This window comes from Colius striatus, chromosome 1 (assembly GCF_028858725.1).
Source record: "Colius striatus isolate bColStr4 chromosome 1, bColStr4.1.hap1, whole genome shotgun sequence".
NCBI classification, from domain to species: domain Eukaryota; kingdom Metazoa; phylum Chordata; class Aves; order Coliiformes; family Coliidae; genus Colius; species Colius striatus.
In genome coordinates, this window is record NC_084759.1 from 152780183 (window position 1) to 152794191 (window position 14009).

The following is a 14009-nucleotide window of genomic DNA, read 5'->3' on the forward strand; positions in this document are numbered from 1 at the left end:
CAAGAACTAAACTTTCCACTTTAAGCCCATATGCATCACTGGTACCCACAACGACCAGAGTACCTCTGAAACCTTAAGCAGAGATGGATGTAGCCCAAAACCTAGGCTGGAGGCTGCAGCCCAGCTCCACCATACTAATCATCCCTCCCTCACTACACGGTGGTCAAAGGGGCCCAAAGACCTCAGGGCCTGGGGGTGGACTGGCTGGGCAGAAAAAGGGAAGCCTGTTCCTAGGAAAGCTGGACCATGGGGCCAGGGCCAAGCTTGATGCCTTGAACAAATGATCAAAATATCTGCTAGGGCTTTTGTGGTGGTTTTGCTGTGCTTGCTTTAACAGTTTTGAGACTTTTTGTGTGCAGAAGTGGATAAGAGACTCCAGAAACCTTGAGCTTTGCTATCAGAACCAAGCAAAGCCAGTTACCTGTAAAGAAGAAATAAGACTGACTTGAAGTGGTCACAAGTGCTCTCTGATAAGATTGTAACTGTGTCTGGAGCATCTTGAGGGGGTGCAAATCATAGAATGTTAGGAGTTGGAAGGGACTTTTAGAGATCTAGTCCAAGCTCCTGCAGAAGCAGGTCCACCTAGATCAGGTCGTATAGGAACACGTTCCAGGCAGGTCTTGAAGACCTTCAAGGAAGGAGGCTCCACACCCTCCCTGGGCAGCCTGTGCCAGGGCTCCCTCACCTGAACAGTGAAATAGTTTTTTCTTATGTTTACATGGAACTTTTTGTGTTCCAGATAACCCAGTAAAGCCAAGACAAGAAACTTGAGAACTCTGCAGACAGTGATGAGCTAAGACAGAGGCCGTACATGGAGGAAGGAACTGGGAGCTCATGGAAACGACACCAAGAGACGCTTCTTCAACAAGCCACTGGGGACCACCAAGGACAACCAAAAACGGCATGGAGGACCCTCGGAGACCCGGGCTGTGTGCGTAATGTCTATGCAAATACGATAATTATTTCCAGGAAAAGGAATGAATATGTATCGTTATTCCGGGAAGTACAATGCCCGTGTGTGTAATGAATGGGGCAATACCAGCTGTGCACACCACGCGGGATGCACGCCCAGCGCTGCAATGAAGAATGCCCGCCTTCTAACGCTTGCAGCAAAGCGCTGCGGGGCTCCTTCATCTACCCACTCTGACGGTAACGTTGAAATCACCGAGCTGACCCCCCAGCTCCACCGCCTCGCCGCTACCAGGACGGCAGCAGCAACGAGCCGCTGCCCGCGCCGCGCCGCGGGTGCCCGTCGCCACGGCAACGCGGCGCGAGCGGAGGGGGCGGGGCCGCGCCGGGCGCTTCCGGGCGGGCGCGGGAGGTGGCGGTGACGTGTCGGCGGGCGGACGGCGCCGGGGCGGTGGGTGCGGCGGGGGCCGCGCGCCAGGCGGGCGCTTCCGGTGAGCCGCGGGGCACCCCCCCGCACCCCCACCCCTCCCTCCCTGCCCCCTCACGGCCGCCCCGGCGCCGGTTTCCGTGGGAGTGGGGGCCGGGAGCTCCTCCGCGCCTCCCGTCGCCACCCCCACGGTCCTTGATTTGGGGACACCTCCTTGCCCCCCTCCTTGTCCAGCCCCGCCGCAAACGTGCTGGTCGGTGCCCAGTGGCGCTCGCCTATGCCGGGTCGGGAGCTGGGGCTGAGGCCTCAGGCCGCCGGGAGACCCCGCCGGCGGGGCCCAGCGACGAGTTCCCCCCCACTCCGCGCTGGGCCCTCGCCCCGTGGTCCTCGGGCCCAGCCCGGTGAGAGGGCAGGGAGTGGCGGCCACGCTCGCACAGGGCAGTGGCAAAGGGCTGTGCCTGACCTGCGAGGAAGGTCACGGCACTGGGAGCTATCAGCAAAGCCCTGGCCCGTTGGTGTTGGATACATTTTGGGCTCCTCACTACATAAAGCACACTGAGGTGCTGGAGTGTGTCTGGAGACAGGCAATGGAGCTGGTGAAGGGTCTGGAGCGCAAGTCTGATGAGACATGGCTGAGGGACCTGTGCATGTTTAGCCTGGAGAAGAGGAGACTGAGAGGAGACATGGTCCCACTCTACAACTACCTGAAAAAAGGTTGTAGTGAGGTGGAGGTCAATCTCTACACTAATGAATGACGTGACATGAGGAAACAACCTCAAGTTGCACCAGGGGAGGTTTAGTTTAGAAATTAGGAAGAACTTTTTCACCGAGGGGCTTGTTAGACACTGACACAGGCTGTCCAGGGAGGTGGTGGAGTCGTCATACCATAGAGATGCATTGCTGAGGTGCTGAGGGACATGATTGAGTGATGTGCTTGGCAATGTGAGGTTAGTGAATGGACTTAATGATCTTAAAAGGTCTTTTCCAACTGTAATGATTCTAAGATTCTATGATTCTGTGTTGGTGACCATCATAATGAGATCTCATTAGTATTTACACATATCTAAATGGTGTGTCAGGAGGTTGAGACATCCCTTTCTTCTGTGGTGTCTAGCAACAGGACAAGGGGTAATAGGATGAAGCTGGAACACAAAAAGTTCCATTTAAACATAGGAAAAAATTATTTCACTGTTGAGGTGAGGGAGCCCTGGCACAGGCTGCCCAGGGAGGGTGTGGAGTCTCCTTCCTTGGAGGTCTTCAGGACCCACCTGGACATGTTCCTATGTGACCTGATCTAGGTGAACCTGCTTCTGCAGGGGGGTTGGACTAGATGATCTCTAAAGGTCCTTTCCAACCTCTACCATTCTATGGGTCTATGATTCTATGACATGATTTTCATCTTTGATACACAAAACAATGTTACATGCAAAAAAAAAAACCCAGGAAGAGGAGGTTAACAAAGATGACATGTTGATTTTCTGCAATTGTCCATCAAAGTCACTGGTTTATTGGTGTTCATTTTGTTATTTCTACCCAGGGACTTTGGAATAAGCAGTTTCAAGCCAAGAGGTTCCACTCAACCAAAACAATGTTTGCAGACTTGGACTATGATATCGAGGAAGATAAACTGTGAGTATTTTGCTTGTCTTTTCCTGGATCTTGCTAACAATAGAAACAGTCTTCATGGCCTAGACCTAATGGGAGTGGATGAATTCACCTGCTCCTGAAGAGTCAGGCGTGCTGGTCAGCTTTGCTTGCTTGCTCCCTCTGGGAACTGGGGATGAGGCATCACTGAGCTAAGGAGGACACTTTCTGTTCCTCAGCAATGACTACCCCATGTTTGTAATTGCAAAGCAGTGGTGACAGATCTTCTCTAAGTTAGTGACCTTAACCAGAGGCAAAGGTATTTATAATGGAGGAAAGATAGTAAGAGGCAAGAAGAAGTGGAGAGGAACTCTGGACTTCTTAGGTCCATAAGGAAGATAATGCAGGCGTTTCTGGAGCAAGTAAAAGATTTGATGAGATTAACAATTAATTTGACCTGGAGCACTTGTCTTGCACCTCATTTATGCTGTACAAGTTTTCCCCTCACTCCAGCATTAAGAACAAATGAGACACTCTTTAAAACATGATAGTTTTTCCTCAGTTCCTAGTGATGGATGAGGGTTTCTGTCCCCCCTCTAGTCACTGAAGCATTTATGTTGCAAAAGACCTTTAAGATTATTGTGTCCAGCCATTAAGTCAGCACTGCCACCACTGAACCATGTTTCTCAGCATCACATCTGCACATCTTTTAAGCCCCTCCGCGGATGATGACTCCACCACTTGCTTGGGCAGCCTGTGCCAGTGCTTCACAAGCTTCTTGGTGAAGAAGTTTTTCCTAATATCCAATCCAAACCTCCCCTGTTACAACTTGAGGATGTTTCCTCTTGTTCTATCCTTGCGTGGGGTCTCACGTAACCCAGAATATGAATATTGAATATGAAAAACTAATGACTCATGCTGGGTTATTCATTCCCCCTTTCTCATTCTAGGGGGATTCCCACTGTACCTGGGACAGTGACCCTAAAAAAGGATTCTCAGAACCTGATTGGCATCAGCATCGGGGGAGGAGCACAGTACTGCCCCTGTCTCTACATTGTCCAGGTGAGCATTCAAGGAGGAAAAAATAAACCATCTCTGTAAAACAGTGTTGGCCAAAGAGATGGGAATGGTAGAGAGCCCTATGGTATTTGTTTGTCCCAAAGTGGGAGATAATCGTCTCACTTTCCAGTGAGTAAGATTTCCTGACTCTAGTACCTAATGGATGTGGAAGAATTAAACAAGAGTTGAGAAATACATTAAGACTTCTGAAATGTATTAGAATTCACAGGGGAACAATGTGACATTCTCAACATCAAGAAGTCCTTTACTTCAGGAGGTACATCCTGGTGGAGGCAAGAACCTCCTGAGAGAATGAGATGATTGTCCCAACCCAGGGAGGGTGAGTTGTCTCCTTCATTGGAGGTCTTCAAAACCCACCTGGACACGTTCCTGTGCAACCTGACCTAGGTGGATCTGCTTCTGCAGGGGGATTGGACTAGATGATCTCTAATGGTCTCTTCCAACCCCTAAACATTCTATGGTTCTATGAATGACCCTGAGCAAAATCCAGCTGAGTTAAAAGGGGGGACTCTCGTGGTCCCTTTATTGTTCTTTAGCCCTGTGTTCACCTTTTTCCTCCTCTGGATTCCACACTGCCTGTGCTCTTTCTCCTCTGCCAGGTATTTGATAACACTCCAGCAGCCTTAGATGGCACCGTGGCCGCTGGTGATGAAATCACAGGGGTGAACGGGAAGTCTGTCAAAGGGAAGACCAAGGTGGAGGTGGCCAAGATGATACAGATGGTAAAGGTGAGAGGTAGGAGGGGGTCATGGGAGCTTCTGGGTCGTAGTTTACAAATAGTTGTCAGTTGCTGAAGGAAGCCACTGCTACTTGCTTCCAGCACAGCAGTTTTGGATGTGCTTTTTCTACAGGGAGAAGTGACGATTCACTACAACAAGCTGCAGGCTGACCCAAAGCAGGGCAAGTCATTGGATATCGGTAAGACTGCTTTCTTTCCCCCTAGAGTGATAAAGTGACAAGGAGTGGGGAAAGATTTTAGCTCCCAGCTAAAATCAAAGTGCTCACAGAAATAACCCTCATCCTGTTTGCCAACTCTCTTTTGGCCTTTAGTATTGAAGAAGGTGAAGCATCGACTGGTAGAGAACATGAGCTCGGGGACAGCAGATGCCCTGGGATTAAGCCGAGCCATCCTTTGCAATGGTAAGCATTGTCCAGGAGGACGTTTTCTAAAGGGAACACTCACTCTTCTTGTGCTTACCAGCTTTTTTATAGTTACTTGCATATTCCACATTATTCCTTCGTACCTCCTTCCTTCTGCTTTACCTCACTGTTGTGATTGCTTTTGCCCTTCCCGAGTGATATATCCTGTCATCTGGATCACTTCAGTGCTAGCTAAGGTCAGAGTAATCTAAAGTGTGGAGCTGCTTAGGGAATGGTGATGGGAGATGATGCCACACTGTAAAACTATTTGGCACTAATTTGAAAAGCTTCCCATGTTGGACCAGGAAACAGGTTTTAGAGGTGAGAGAAATTTGAAACAAAAATGTGAAACTGGTGTTTTTCTGGTTTTAACCGTGACCTGGATTTGGCTGATTCGAAATTCTGTGTTCTGATTCCTGTTTCTGTTTAGATGGACTAGTGAAGAGATTAGAGGAGCTGGAGAGGACTGCGGAGTTATACAAAGGTAAACTGTGTCTTCCATCGGACACCAGATGGGAGAGAAGGACATCTCCACCATTATGTTTCAGTGAAATGACTGCAATGTTTTTTCTGTCTTCCATCACAGGCTTGACAGAGCACACAAAGAGTCTTCTCAGGGCTTTCTTTGAGCTATCCCAAACACACAGAGGTAAAGAATCTTGAGTGAAGGAAGCAGAAATCTTTGACCTGCAGTTTCAGGAGTTTTAGTCAGCACTTTGAGTGATTGTCTCACTCCAGGAAAACGAAGTGTTCCTAAACTGAGCTGGGAAGGGCGTTAGTGGTCCTGGTGCTAACATGGACCCACTGAAGGAATGCCCTGCCAACCTCTCGTCTTCAAGGGAATATGTAGCCTCATTCCCCAACCAGTTGCAAGGTTATGGGAAGGAGTTACTACAGGAAAGATGGATTATAGGAAAAGAGGAGATGGGCTGAGGTTACACCGGGGGAGGTTTAGATTGGAGATTAGGAAGAACTTTTTCAGTGTCAGACACTGGCACAGGCTTCCCAGGGAGGTGGTGGAGTCCCCATCCCTGGAGATATTTAAAAGGTGCATGCATAGGGTGCTGAGGGACATGGTTTAGTGTTGGGCTTGGCAGTGTGAGGTGAGTGGTTGGACTTGATAACCTTAAAGGTCTTTTCCAACCATAATGATCGTATGATTCGTCTCTGGAATCATCCTCTTCCTTTATCTGTTTGTATTTGTTCCCCTCATGCAGCATTTGGAGACGTTTTCTCTGTGATTGGGGTTCGGGAGCCACAACCAACTGCCAGCGAAGCCTTTGTGAAGTTTGCTGACGCCCATCGCAGCATTGAGAAGTTTGGGATTCACCTTCTGAAAACTATTAAACCGGTAAAGAATTGAACCGTGCAGGTTCAGGGTCTGGAGGAGAAGCTGGAAAGGCAGAAGCCTGTAGTTGGAGGTGTGATCTTAAAGATAACTCACAGTGGGAAGAGCTATCTTTTTCTGCCTTCCTTCAGGGAGCTCTTTTCTTGAGGTTGGGACATCCCTTTTTTCTATTGTAGCTAGCAACAGGAGAAGGGGTAATGGGATGAAGCTGGAACACTTAAACATAAGAAAAAACTATTTCACTGTGAGGGTGATGGAGCCCTGGCACAGGCTGCCCAGAGGGGTTGTGGAGTCTCCTTCCTTGGAGGTCTTCAAGACCCACCTGGACATGTTCCTATGTGACCTGATCTAGGTGAACCTGCTTCTGCAGGGGGGTTGGACTAGATGATCTCTAAAGGTCCCTTCCAACCCCTACCCTTCTATGATTCTTTTCATAAAGAACCTAAGAGCAGTGAACAAGCACTTGAGTATATTCCTCTCTTTTTCTTTTGGGCATGAGGGGGTGGTTTCATCAGTGCAGTCCCTGGAACCTTTTCTCTGATGTCAGTGTCCATAATTAAAAGATGTCACTAAATTTAAAAGAGCTTAGATACGCAGTCCAGGAACAATTTGAGGATTCCAATCAATGTATCTGAGTGACAGTCTCCAGGGGATCTGTCCACTTAGTTTAACAAGGAGAAGATTAAATGCTGATTAGAGCACCTCTGTCAGTGCTGTGTTGGGTAGTGGTCCTTTGAATCGGGGATAAGGATTTCCAGGACTAGTTGAAAATGAAACAGGGTTATCTGAAAGAAGACATGTTGAGTCTAGAGGTGAGGATGCACTTCTAACGCTGGAGCCACTTGCCAGTGCCTGCCATGGATGCTCTAACTGTTTCACTTTGGAGTCAAGATCAAGTACTTTCTTTCAGGTACACTCTAGTTAAATGGAGTGAACTAGAGGCAGCCTCATGGCCCGTGCTGGGGAGAGGGTTGCACTACATGGGTTGTACTCGTGCTTTTTGGCTTTGTGTTCAGCAGCAGGTCATTTCCCCTTGCAGATGCTGACTGACTTGAATACCTATCTGAATAAAGCCATTCCTGACACAAGACTGACTATCAAGAAATACCTGGATGTCAAGTTTGAATATTTGGTGAGACACTTTCTCTTTATGTTGTTGTGGATTTTTTCTTTTAATTGGTGCTGGTTGAAATGATGTTTCATCACATCAGAGCCTGAAAGTCACGGATAGCTTATGTGATCACATATCCATCCTTCCACAGTCCGTGGGAGAGTGCATTATTTTTGACAGTTCTTTGTCTACTGCCAGATCACTCAGACACTTACTTTTAACCTAATAACTCTCACTGGTAAGAAAGGTCTCTCAGAATCCAGTTGGCTTCTACGTGACCAAATTGATTTTCTGCTTTATTTGTAAAGAGTTGCTGTGCAGCTTTCACTCTTGAACTCCCCTAAGTAGCTCTTCAGTACATATTTTTCAGGTAGTTTTGGATAGTCTGTCTTCAGCTGAATTAAGCAGCTGTCAAGTCCTATGTGTTTGCAATTAGACCATGCCTGTTTTCTTTTACTCTTCCATTCCACTCCCCCTTTGTTTTTGACACCTAAAAGAATAGGATTGTTAAGTGCATCTGGTCTGTAGCAGTAGGAATCTATTTCATTTTACCAGTTGAGACAGATATTTCGTGCAGCAGCCCTAAGGCAGGTGGTTATGTCAGCAGCTTTTCCCACGTTGGTCTTTACCCCAATTAATCTCTTTTTTCACTCCTCTTATCACCTCCTCGTGCTTTTATGGTGCTGTGTTTTCCCAAACAGTAGGTGAACACTGGATTTTTATCTTCCTAGGTTATATTTACCTGAAGTATTTGCTCCTGTAATATAAAGTCTAAGCAGCTTCTCTCTCCCCCTGTCTTTCTTTAAATAGATTTTCTTTCCACCTGGGATGTTTAATACACTCTGATCCCACTGTGCATTCCCCAATGTACCTAGCTGCAGTGCTCAGGAAAGGTTTGAAGTGGCACAACCCTTGTGCCTATGGCTGATGATGAAATTGCTTCTGACTCTTAATACTTCCTTCTTGTTTTTGCCTTTTTTTTAATTTTAAATTCTGTGAAGTCTTACTGCCTGAAGGTCAAAGAGATGGATGATGAAGAGTACAGCTGCATTGTGAGTACCAGTACCGTGGCAATGAGTAACAAGTGACAGGACAAGAGGAAACGGCCCCAAGTTCTACCAGGAGAGGGTTAGACTGGATATTAGGAATTTTTTTTTCACTGAAAGGGTTGTCAAGCACTGACACAGGCTGCCTAGGGACGTGGTGGAGTCCCCATCCCTGGCCAGTTTAAAAGACGTGCAGATGTGGTGCTGAGGGACGTGGTTTAGTGGTGGATGTGGCAGTGGCAAGTTAGTGGTTGGACTCAAATGACTTTAAAGTTCTTTTCCAACCAAAATGATGCTATGGCAACTGCATACCCCATTTCTGCAGCTTCCCTGAGAGTTCTGATTGCCAAAGCGCTCCTCTGCCTGTATGCCTCAAGCTAGCAAACACATCCCAAGAATTACATTTCTTCTTGAGAGATTAGGAACTGGAGATCCTTAAATGCTTCCTCGGAGACACTGCCAAGAACTGTCATGGATCACCAGTGCTGTGGAACAGTAGAGGGAGCAGACACCTCCTCTGCAGCTTGTTTGCTCGATGGTTGCCTGTCTCAGTGTTTAAGTAGTACTTACTGCCTTGTGTAAGGAGGATTAAGGTGTTATCTCCACAGATTCCATTAGTGTGTAGCATACAGCTTAGCATTAATTTGGGACTCGTTTCTGAGAAAGGAAGGTTTAGCTTCTCTGCGGCAAAACACACATGAAACTTGCATTTGTGGTTGAGGGAAATTCATCAAAGGATCCCTCTTAGCAGTAGGAGTTTTTGGTTAAACATAGTGATTTGAAATCAGAAGACTTCCCTCGAAATCCTGGCAACTTTCTCCAGCAAGAGTTTGCCACCCATGTTAGAGATTTACAGCTGTAATCCTTGGCTGCTCTCTTTAAGATAGCTAGCTACTGGTGTTCCCCCACCTGCTGAATTTCACTTTTGCATAACAATAAGATCTGATTTTGTCCTAGCTATCAATCTCAGAGCAGGGATTTGAATTTTTGGAGTACCCATTTCCCACTGCCAGGAAAGGAAAAAGCCTTCCTCATGCAGCATTTAATTCTATCTTTCCTACTAAATAGGAAGGAAAGAGTCCTAGTCTTTCCCAAGAGAGGGCAAGACTAGTTTTAGCACATGCAGTGTGCCATAGTCAGTAACAGGGATTTTTAGATAGGTTGTGTTTTCAGGTGCAAGAGAATAATGCTGTTTTGCTGACAGACCTAACCCCTTTCTCTCAAAACTATTTTGGGGGACAATGTATAGGTCCCTCCCACCTGGCCTGAAGCATTGTGTCTGTCCGGTTGTAGATACCAGAAGGTTCCCTGTCACAGAATCACAAAGTGAGAGGGGTTGGAAGGGCCCTTCAGAGATCATCCAATCCAAGCCCCTGCTAAAGCAGGTTCCCCTCCATCAGGTCACACAGGAATGTGTCCAGGTGGGTTTGGAAACCTCCGGAGCAGGAGACTCTCCACACCTTCCCTGGGCAGCCTGTGCTAGCGTTCCCTCACCTGAACACTAGAGAATTTTCAAGTGGAACACTGTGTGTTCCAGTTTGTGCCTATTACCCCTTGTCCTGTCACTGGAGACAACAGAAAAATGTGTCGCCCCATCCTCTCAACACCTACCCTTTAGGTACTTGTGTTGATAAGGTTCTTCCTCAGTCTTCTCCATGCTGAACAGCCCCAGTTCCCACAGCCTTTCCTCATAAGGAAGATGCTCCAGTCCTCTGATCATCTTGGTGGCCCTGTGCTGGACTCTCTCCAGCATTTCTCTGTCCCTCTTGAGTTGGGGAGCCCAGAACTGGACACAGGACTCCAGATGAGGCCTCACCAGGGCAGAGTAGAGGAGGAGAAGAACCTCTCTCAACCTGCTGGACATGCTCTTCTTAATACACCCCAGAATGCCATTGGTCTCTTTGGCCACGAGGGCACATTGCCAGGTCATGTTTTGTTTGCCACCCACCAGAACTGCCAGGTCCCTCTCCCAGCTCTACAGAGCTGCTCACTGTGCAGATAAATAATATGTCACTGCAGTCTCATCTAGGGTGAAGCTTCCAGAGGAGGGCAGAATTTTGTTGTGTGATTAATAGAAGTTGATACATCACTCAGCCCCTAGACATGTTTATTCATAGTGTCCTAATAGCTGAGAGCAGAAGCCCTTCCACTTCTCCATGCTGGGCTGAAAGGGGCCTGTCTTTTTGTGTTTGCTTGTTAGTGATACCTTCAGAATGGCCCCAGAATGTCACTGTGCCTTCAGAATGGCCCCAGTGCCTGCCACTTGATGTCGTGGCTCAGCTTTCCTCCTGTTTCCTGCACCCTGGCTGCAGATGCAGTGAGCCTGAGAGGGCTGTAATAACCCAAGGTCCGCAAATGGTGTGTCCAAGCAGTGTCATGGGAGTCCCTAAAACATGACTGTGTTTTTGGCAGGCTCTGGGTGAGCCCCTGTACCGGGTGAGCACTGGGAACTACGAGTACCGCCTTATCCTGCGTTGCCGACAGGAGGCTCGCACGCGCTTCGCCAAGATGAGGAAGGACGTGCTGGAGAAAATAGAGCTCCTGGACCAGAAACACGGTGAGCACCTCTGCTGTGGGCAGCACCTGGAGGGGTCAGGCAGGATGGGGCTTTGGCCTTCATGCTTCACTCCCCACGTCTTTGCTGAAGAACCCTTCCGTGGCTGTGCCCGGGACATCTGCCCAAGGGGGATTAATGCATAAAGACCGTATCTGTTGGTGGTGGAGGAGGCTTCGTGCTCTGCTCATGAAGGAGGTTTTTCACCTGCTTTCTTCCCAACTTGTCTCCACTACAGTGCAGGACATCGTGTTCCAGCTCCAGCGTTTTGTCTCCACGATGTCCAAGTACTACGACGACTGCTACGCCGTGCTGCGAGACGCTGACGTCTTCCCCATTGAGGTGGACCTTGCCCGCACTACTCTCAGCTGTGGGCAGAAGGACACGTACACGGACGGGGCAGAGGAAGAAGAAGAAGAAGGAGGAGGAGGAGGAGCAAGTGAGAGAGATGGTAGCGGGAAGGAAGATGCAAACGGTGAGAAGCTCATTGATGATGCCTGAATGTGTTACCGTGGCCAGAGGAAAGACTTTGCAGACTGTTACCAAGAAACCTGTATTTCACATGGTGATTCATCCTCCTGGTGATTTCTGTGTTATGTCCAGCCTGGGATTCCTCCTCTGCTTTGGGTGGGGATTGCTGGTTGGATTGGGACCAACCTCTGCTTTCCCCTCTCTTCCCTTGCTTGTTTGCCTGGATCGTCCTTTTTCTCCCAGAGACTTTTTGTCCCCAACTCAGGTACTGAGGCATGGGGACGAGAGTCCCTGCTGTGTGACTGCAGGGATGGGACGCTGCTGAGCGTCTCCTCTGATACCTGGAAGCCGCTTAAAACATCTGGACATGGTTACCAACGGTGAGAACAGCCCCTTTGTGTCCTCCCCTTGTGCTGTGGGAAAGTGTTAGCACCAGCATTGTTCTCCTCACCCCACTGCTCCCTCTCACCAAGCCTCCCATTCTCTGGCCTACTTTAAGCTTCCTTCATCTGCTCCAACTGTCCTCAGGGCTGTAAGACAGGTTTGGGTCAGAGGATCTCTCCCAGCTCTCAATCCCAGCAGGGGCTGTTGCAGTAGGCTGCTGCCATCCCACCTCGGGCATGCAGAAGTCTTTTTCCCCTGGCTGCCATCCTCCCCACAGTCTATGAGCTCCTGCACAGCTACACCCCAGGGCTAGAATCCTGTGGGAAGGAGCCCTCCCTCTCGGCAGAGAGTAGGATGGCTGTGCCAGGCAGGTGCCTGGGAGCAGCAGCACAGCTGCACACGTTTCCTTGCCATCATTCTCCTCTCTTGGGGCTCCTTGCAATGGACAGTGGCCAGAGGTGCCTCTAAAGGATGGACAGACAGTCCTGCACCCTTGTGCAGCTGAGCCTCTCTGAGAACCACAAAGGAAATAGCCTGTCCTTAAACTAAAGAGGAGAGACAGGAAGCCATCTGGGGAGAGGCAGACGTGTCCTGTGGGCAGGGGCTTTCAGATTTTCTAGTGCAAAGTGTGGATAATGGCATTGCCACCCCCTGATCTCCTCTCTTTACAACCATTTTGTGCTGCCTCTGGGCCAGCCAGCAGCAGCAGCTAATGTCTTGTTCCCCAGCACAAGGGAAGTGGGTAGTGGAAAGGGAAAACCAAGGTAAGTGAGGCTGCTTCTCTCCTTCCTTTCCCCTTTCCCTGTGGGCTGATCCCAGATCCAGATGGCACTTTCCCTTGGTGCCAGGAGTGCCGTGCCTCTCAGAGGCAAGGGTTTTGGCTGCTCTGTCGTTACATTTTAGTGGTAGTGAGAGGAGTTATTGAAGGGCATTAATTTATGATCAAGATGTTTTGATTCTTTTTGATTTGTTTTTTTGAGTTTTGTTGTCTCTGTGGGTGCCTGGAAGCCATCCATGGCCAGGCTGCCCTGGAAGATTTAAACAGACTCTGATGTGCTGACTGTTGTCTCTAATATAAAGAAAAAATGTGGCATTTTGTTTCCTGTCCTTCGTGGGTTTTCTTTAGAGATCTGTTGATTTTAATCATGAAGCATAGTTGATGGGAAGATGTGTGTCATTGTTTGTTCTTAAGGAAAAGCTCTGACAGATCAGCTCTGTCCCAAGCTGTGTTGGTCACTGCAGCACAGGCTTCCTGAGGAGGACTCTTGTAAATGCTGTAACGAGGCCAGTCCTCCACGTCACAGCAGCTTCTCAGCCTCTTGGCTTCCTCAAGCCCCCACTTGCCTCAGCCCTGCCTGGTGTCGTTTGTGCACCCCTCCAGGACCAACTTCTCCACACAGCTCAAGCTGTTGCATCACAAGCTTGAGCTGATGCTTAAGTCCCTGATCCTCTTTTAGAGCTGCTTGTTGTGCCAAAATGCAGAGCAGAGGAAACAGAGAGGAACGGAGAAAAGGCTTCATTGGGGCATCTCTCTCACCCTCTGGTGTGGAGTCTTCTGCCCTGAGGGCTTTGGTGTGCTTTGGGGAAAGGCTTTGTGGGAAATGTTGGCTTGGGATGGGGAAACAGAGGGGACCTTGTTCTAGTGACCTGCCCAGTGCTGACCACAGCAGTTGTTTTCACACTGTGAGCCTTGGGAAGTTGTGAGCTGTTTCTTGGCGGGGGTATTGGTGAATGAAGAAAACTCATCCTGAGGGACAGGGATGTTGGGGTTGCTGGAGAAAAAGCTGTGGAGCAACTTGGTGGAGCAGAGCAAAAAGAGGAAGGGATCTTACCTTGTGGGGATGGGAGAAAAGCCATCAGAACAGTGAATGAAGGCCTATGGAGCTCCATCAACCTTGCTGCTGCTTCTGATTCTCACAGAGGTTTGCATCTGGGGTTTGTTGTGCTTGGTCTGA

General features: G+C 48.8%; 1 protein-coding gene across 3 annotated transcripts; it reads left to right on the top strand.

Annotated features, from left to right (window-relative positions):
• The first annotated feature begins 1331 nt into the window (after positions 1-1331).
• On the top strand, positions 1332-13141 carry PICK1 (protein interacting with PRKCA 1). Of its 3 annotated transcripts, XM_061988946.1 has the most exons (14): positions 1332-1400; positions 1921-2050; positions 2874-2965; positions 3871-3982; positions 4600-4728; positions 4852-4918; positions 5051-5140; positions 5571-5624; positions 5727-5789; positions 6358-6491; positions 7528-7620; positions 8601-8651; positions 11058-11202; positions 11438-13141. In XM_061988946.1, the coding sequence occupies exons 3-14, from the start codon at positions 2925-2927 to the stop codon at positions 11698-11700; spliced, it is 1242 nt and encodes a 413-aa protein (XP_061844930.1). In that variant the 5' UTR covers positions 1332-1400; positions 1921-2050; positions 2874-2924; the 3' UTR covers positions 11701-13141. The 3 variants fall into 3 exon arrangements, with proteins under 3 accessions (XP_061844930.1, XP_061844929.1, XP_061844928.1); XM_061988945.1 differs by lacking the exon at positions 1921-2050 and having other exon boundaries at positions 1333-1400; XM_061988944.1 differs by lacking the exon at positions 1332-1400 and having other exon boundaries at positions 1491-2050.
• The last annotated feature ends 868 nt before the right edge of the window (positions 13142-14009 follow it).

Excerpts from the sequence above, each read along its gene's own strand:
- PICK1 (XM_061988946.1), top strand. The coding sequence starts at position 2,925 with ATGTTTGCAGACTTGGACTATGATATCGAGGAAGATAAACT. Across the intron at positions 2,966-3,870 it reads GATATCGAGGAAGATAAACT|GGGGATTCCCACTGTACCTG; the intron begins GTGAGTATTTTG and ends TTCTCATTCTAG. Across the intron at positions 4,729-4,851 it reads AGATGATACAGATGGTAAAG|GGAGAAGTGACGATTCACTA; the intron begins GTGAGAGGTAGG and ends CTTTTTCTACAG.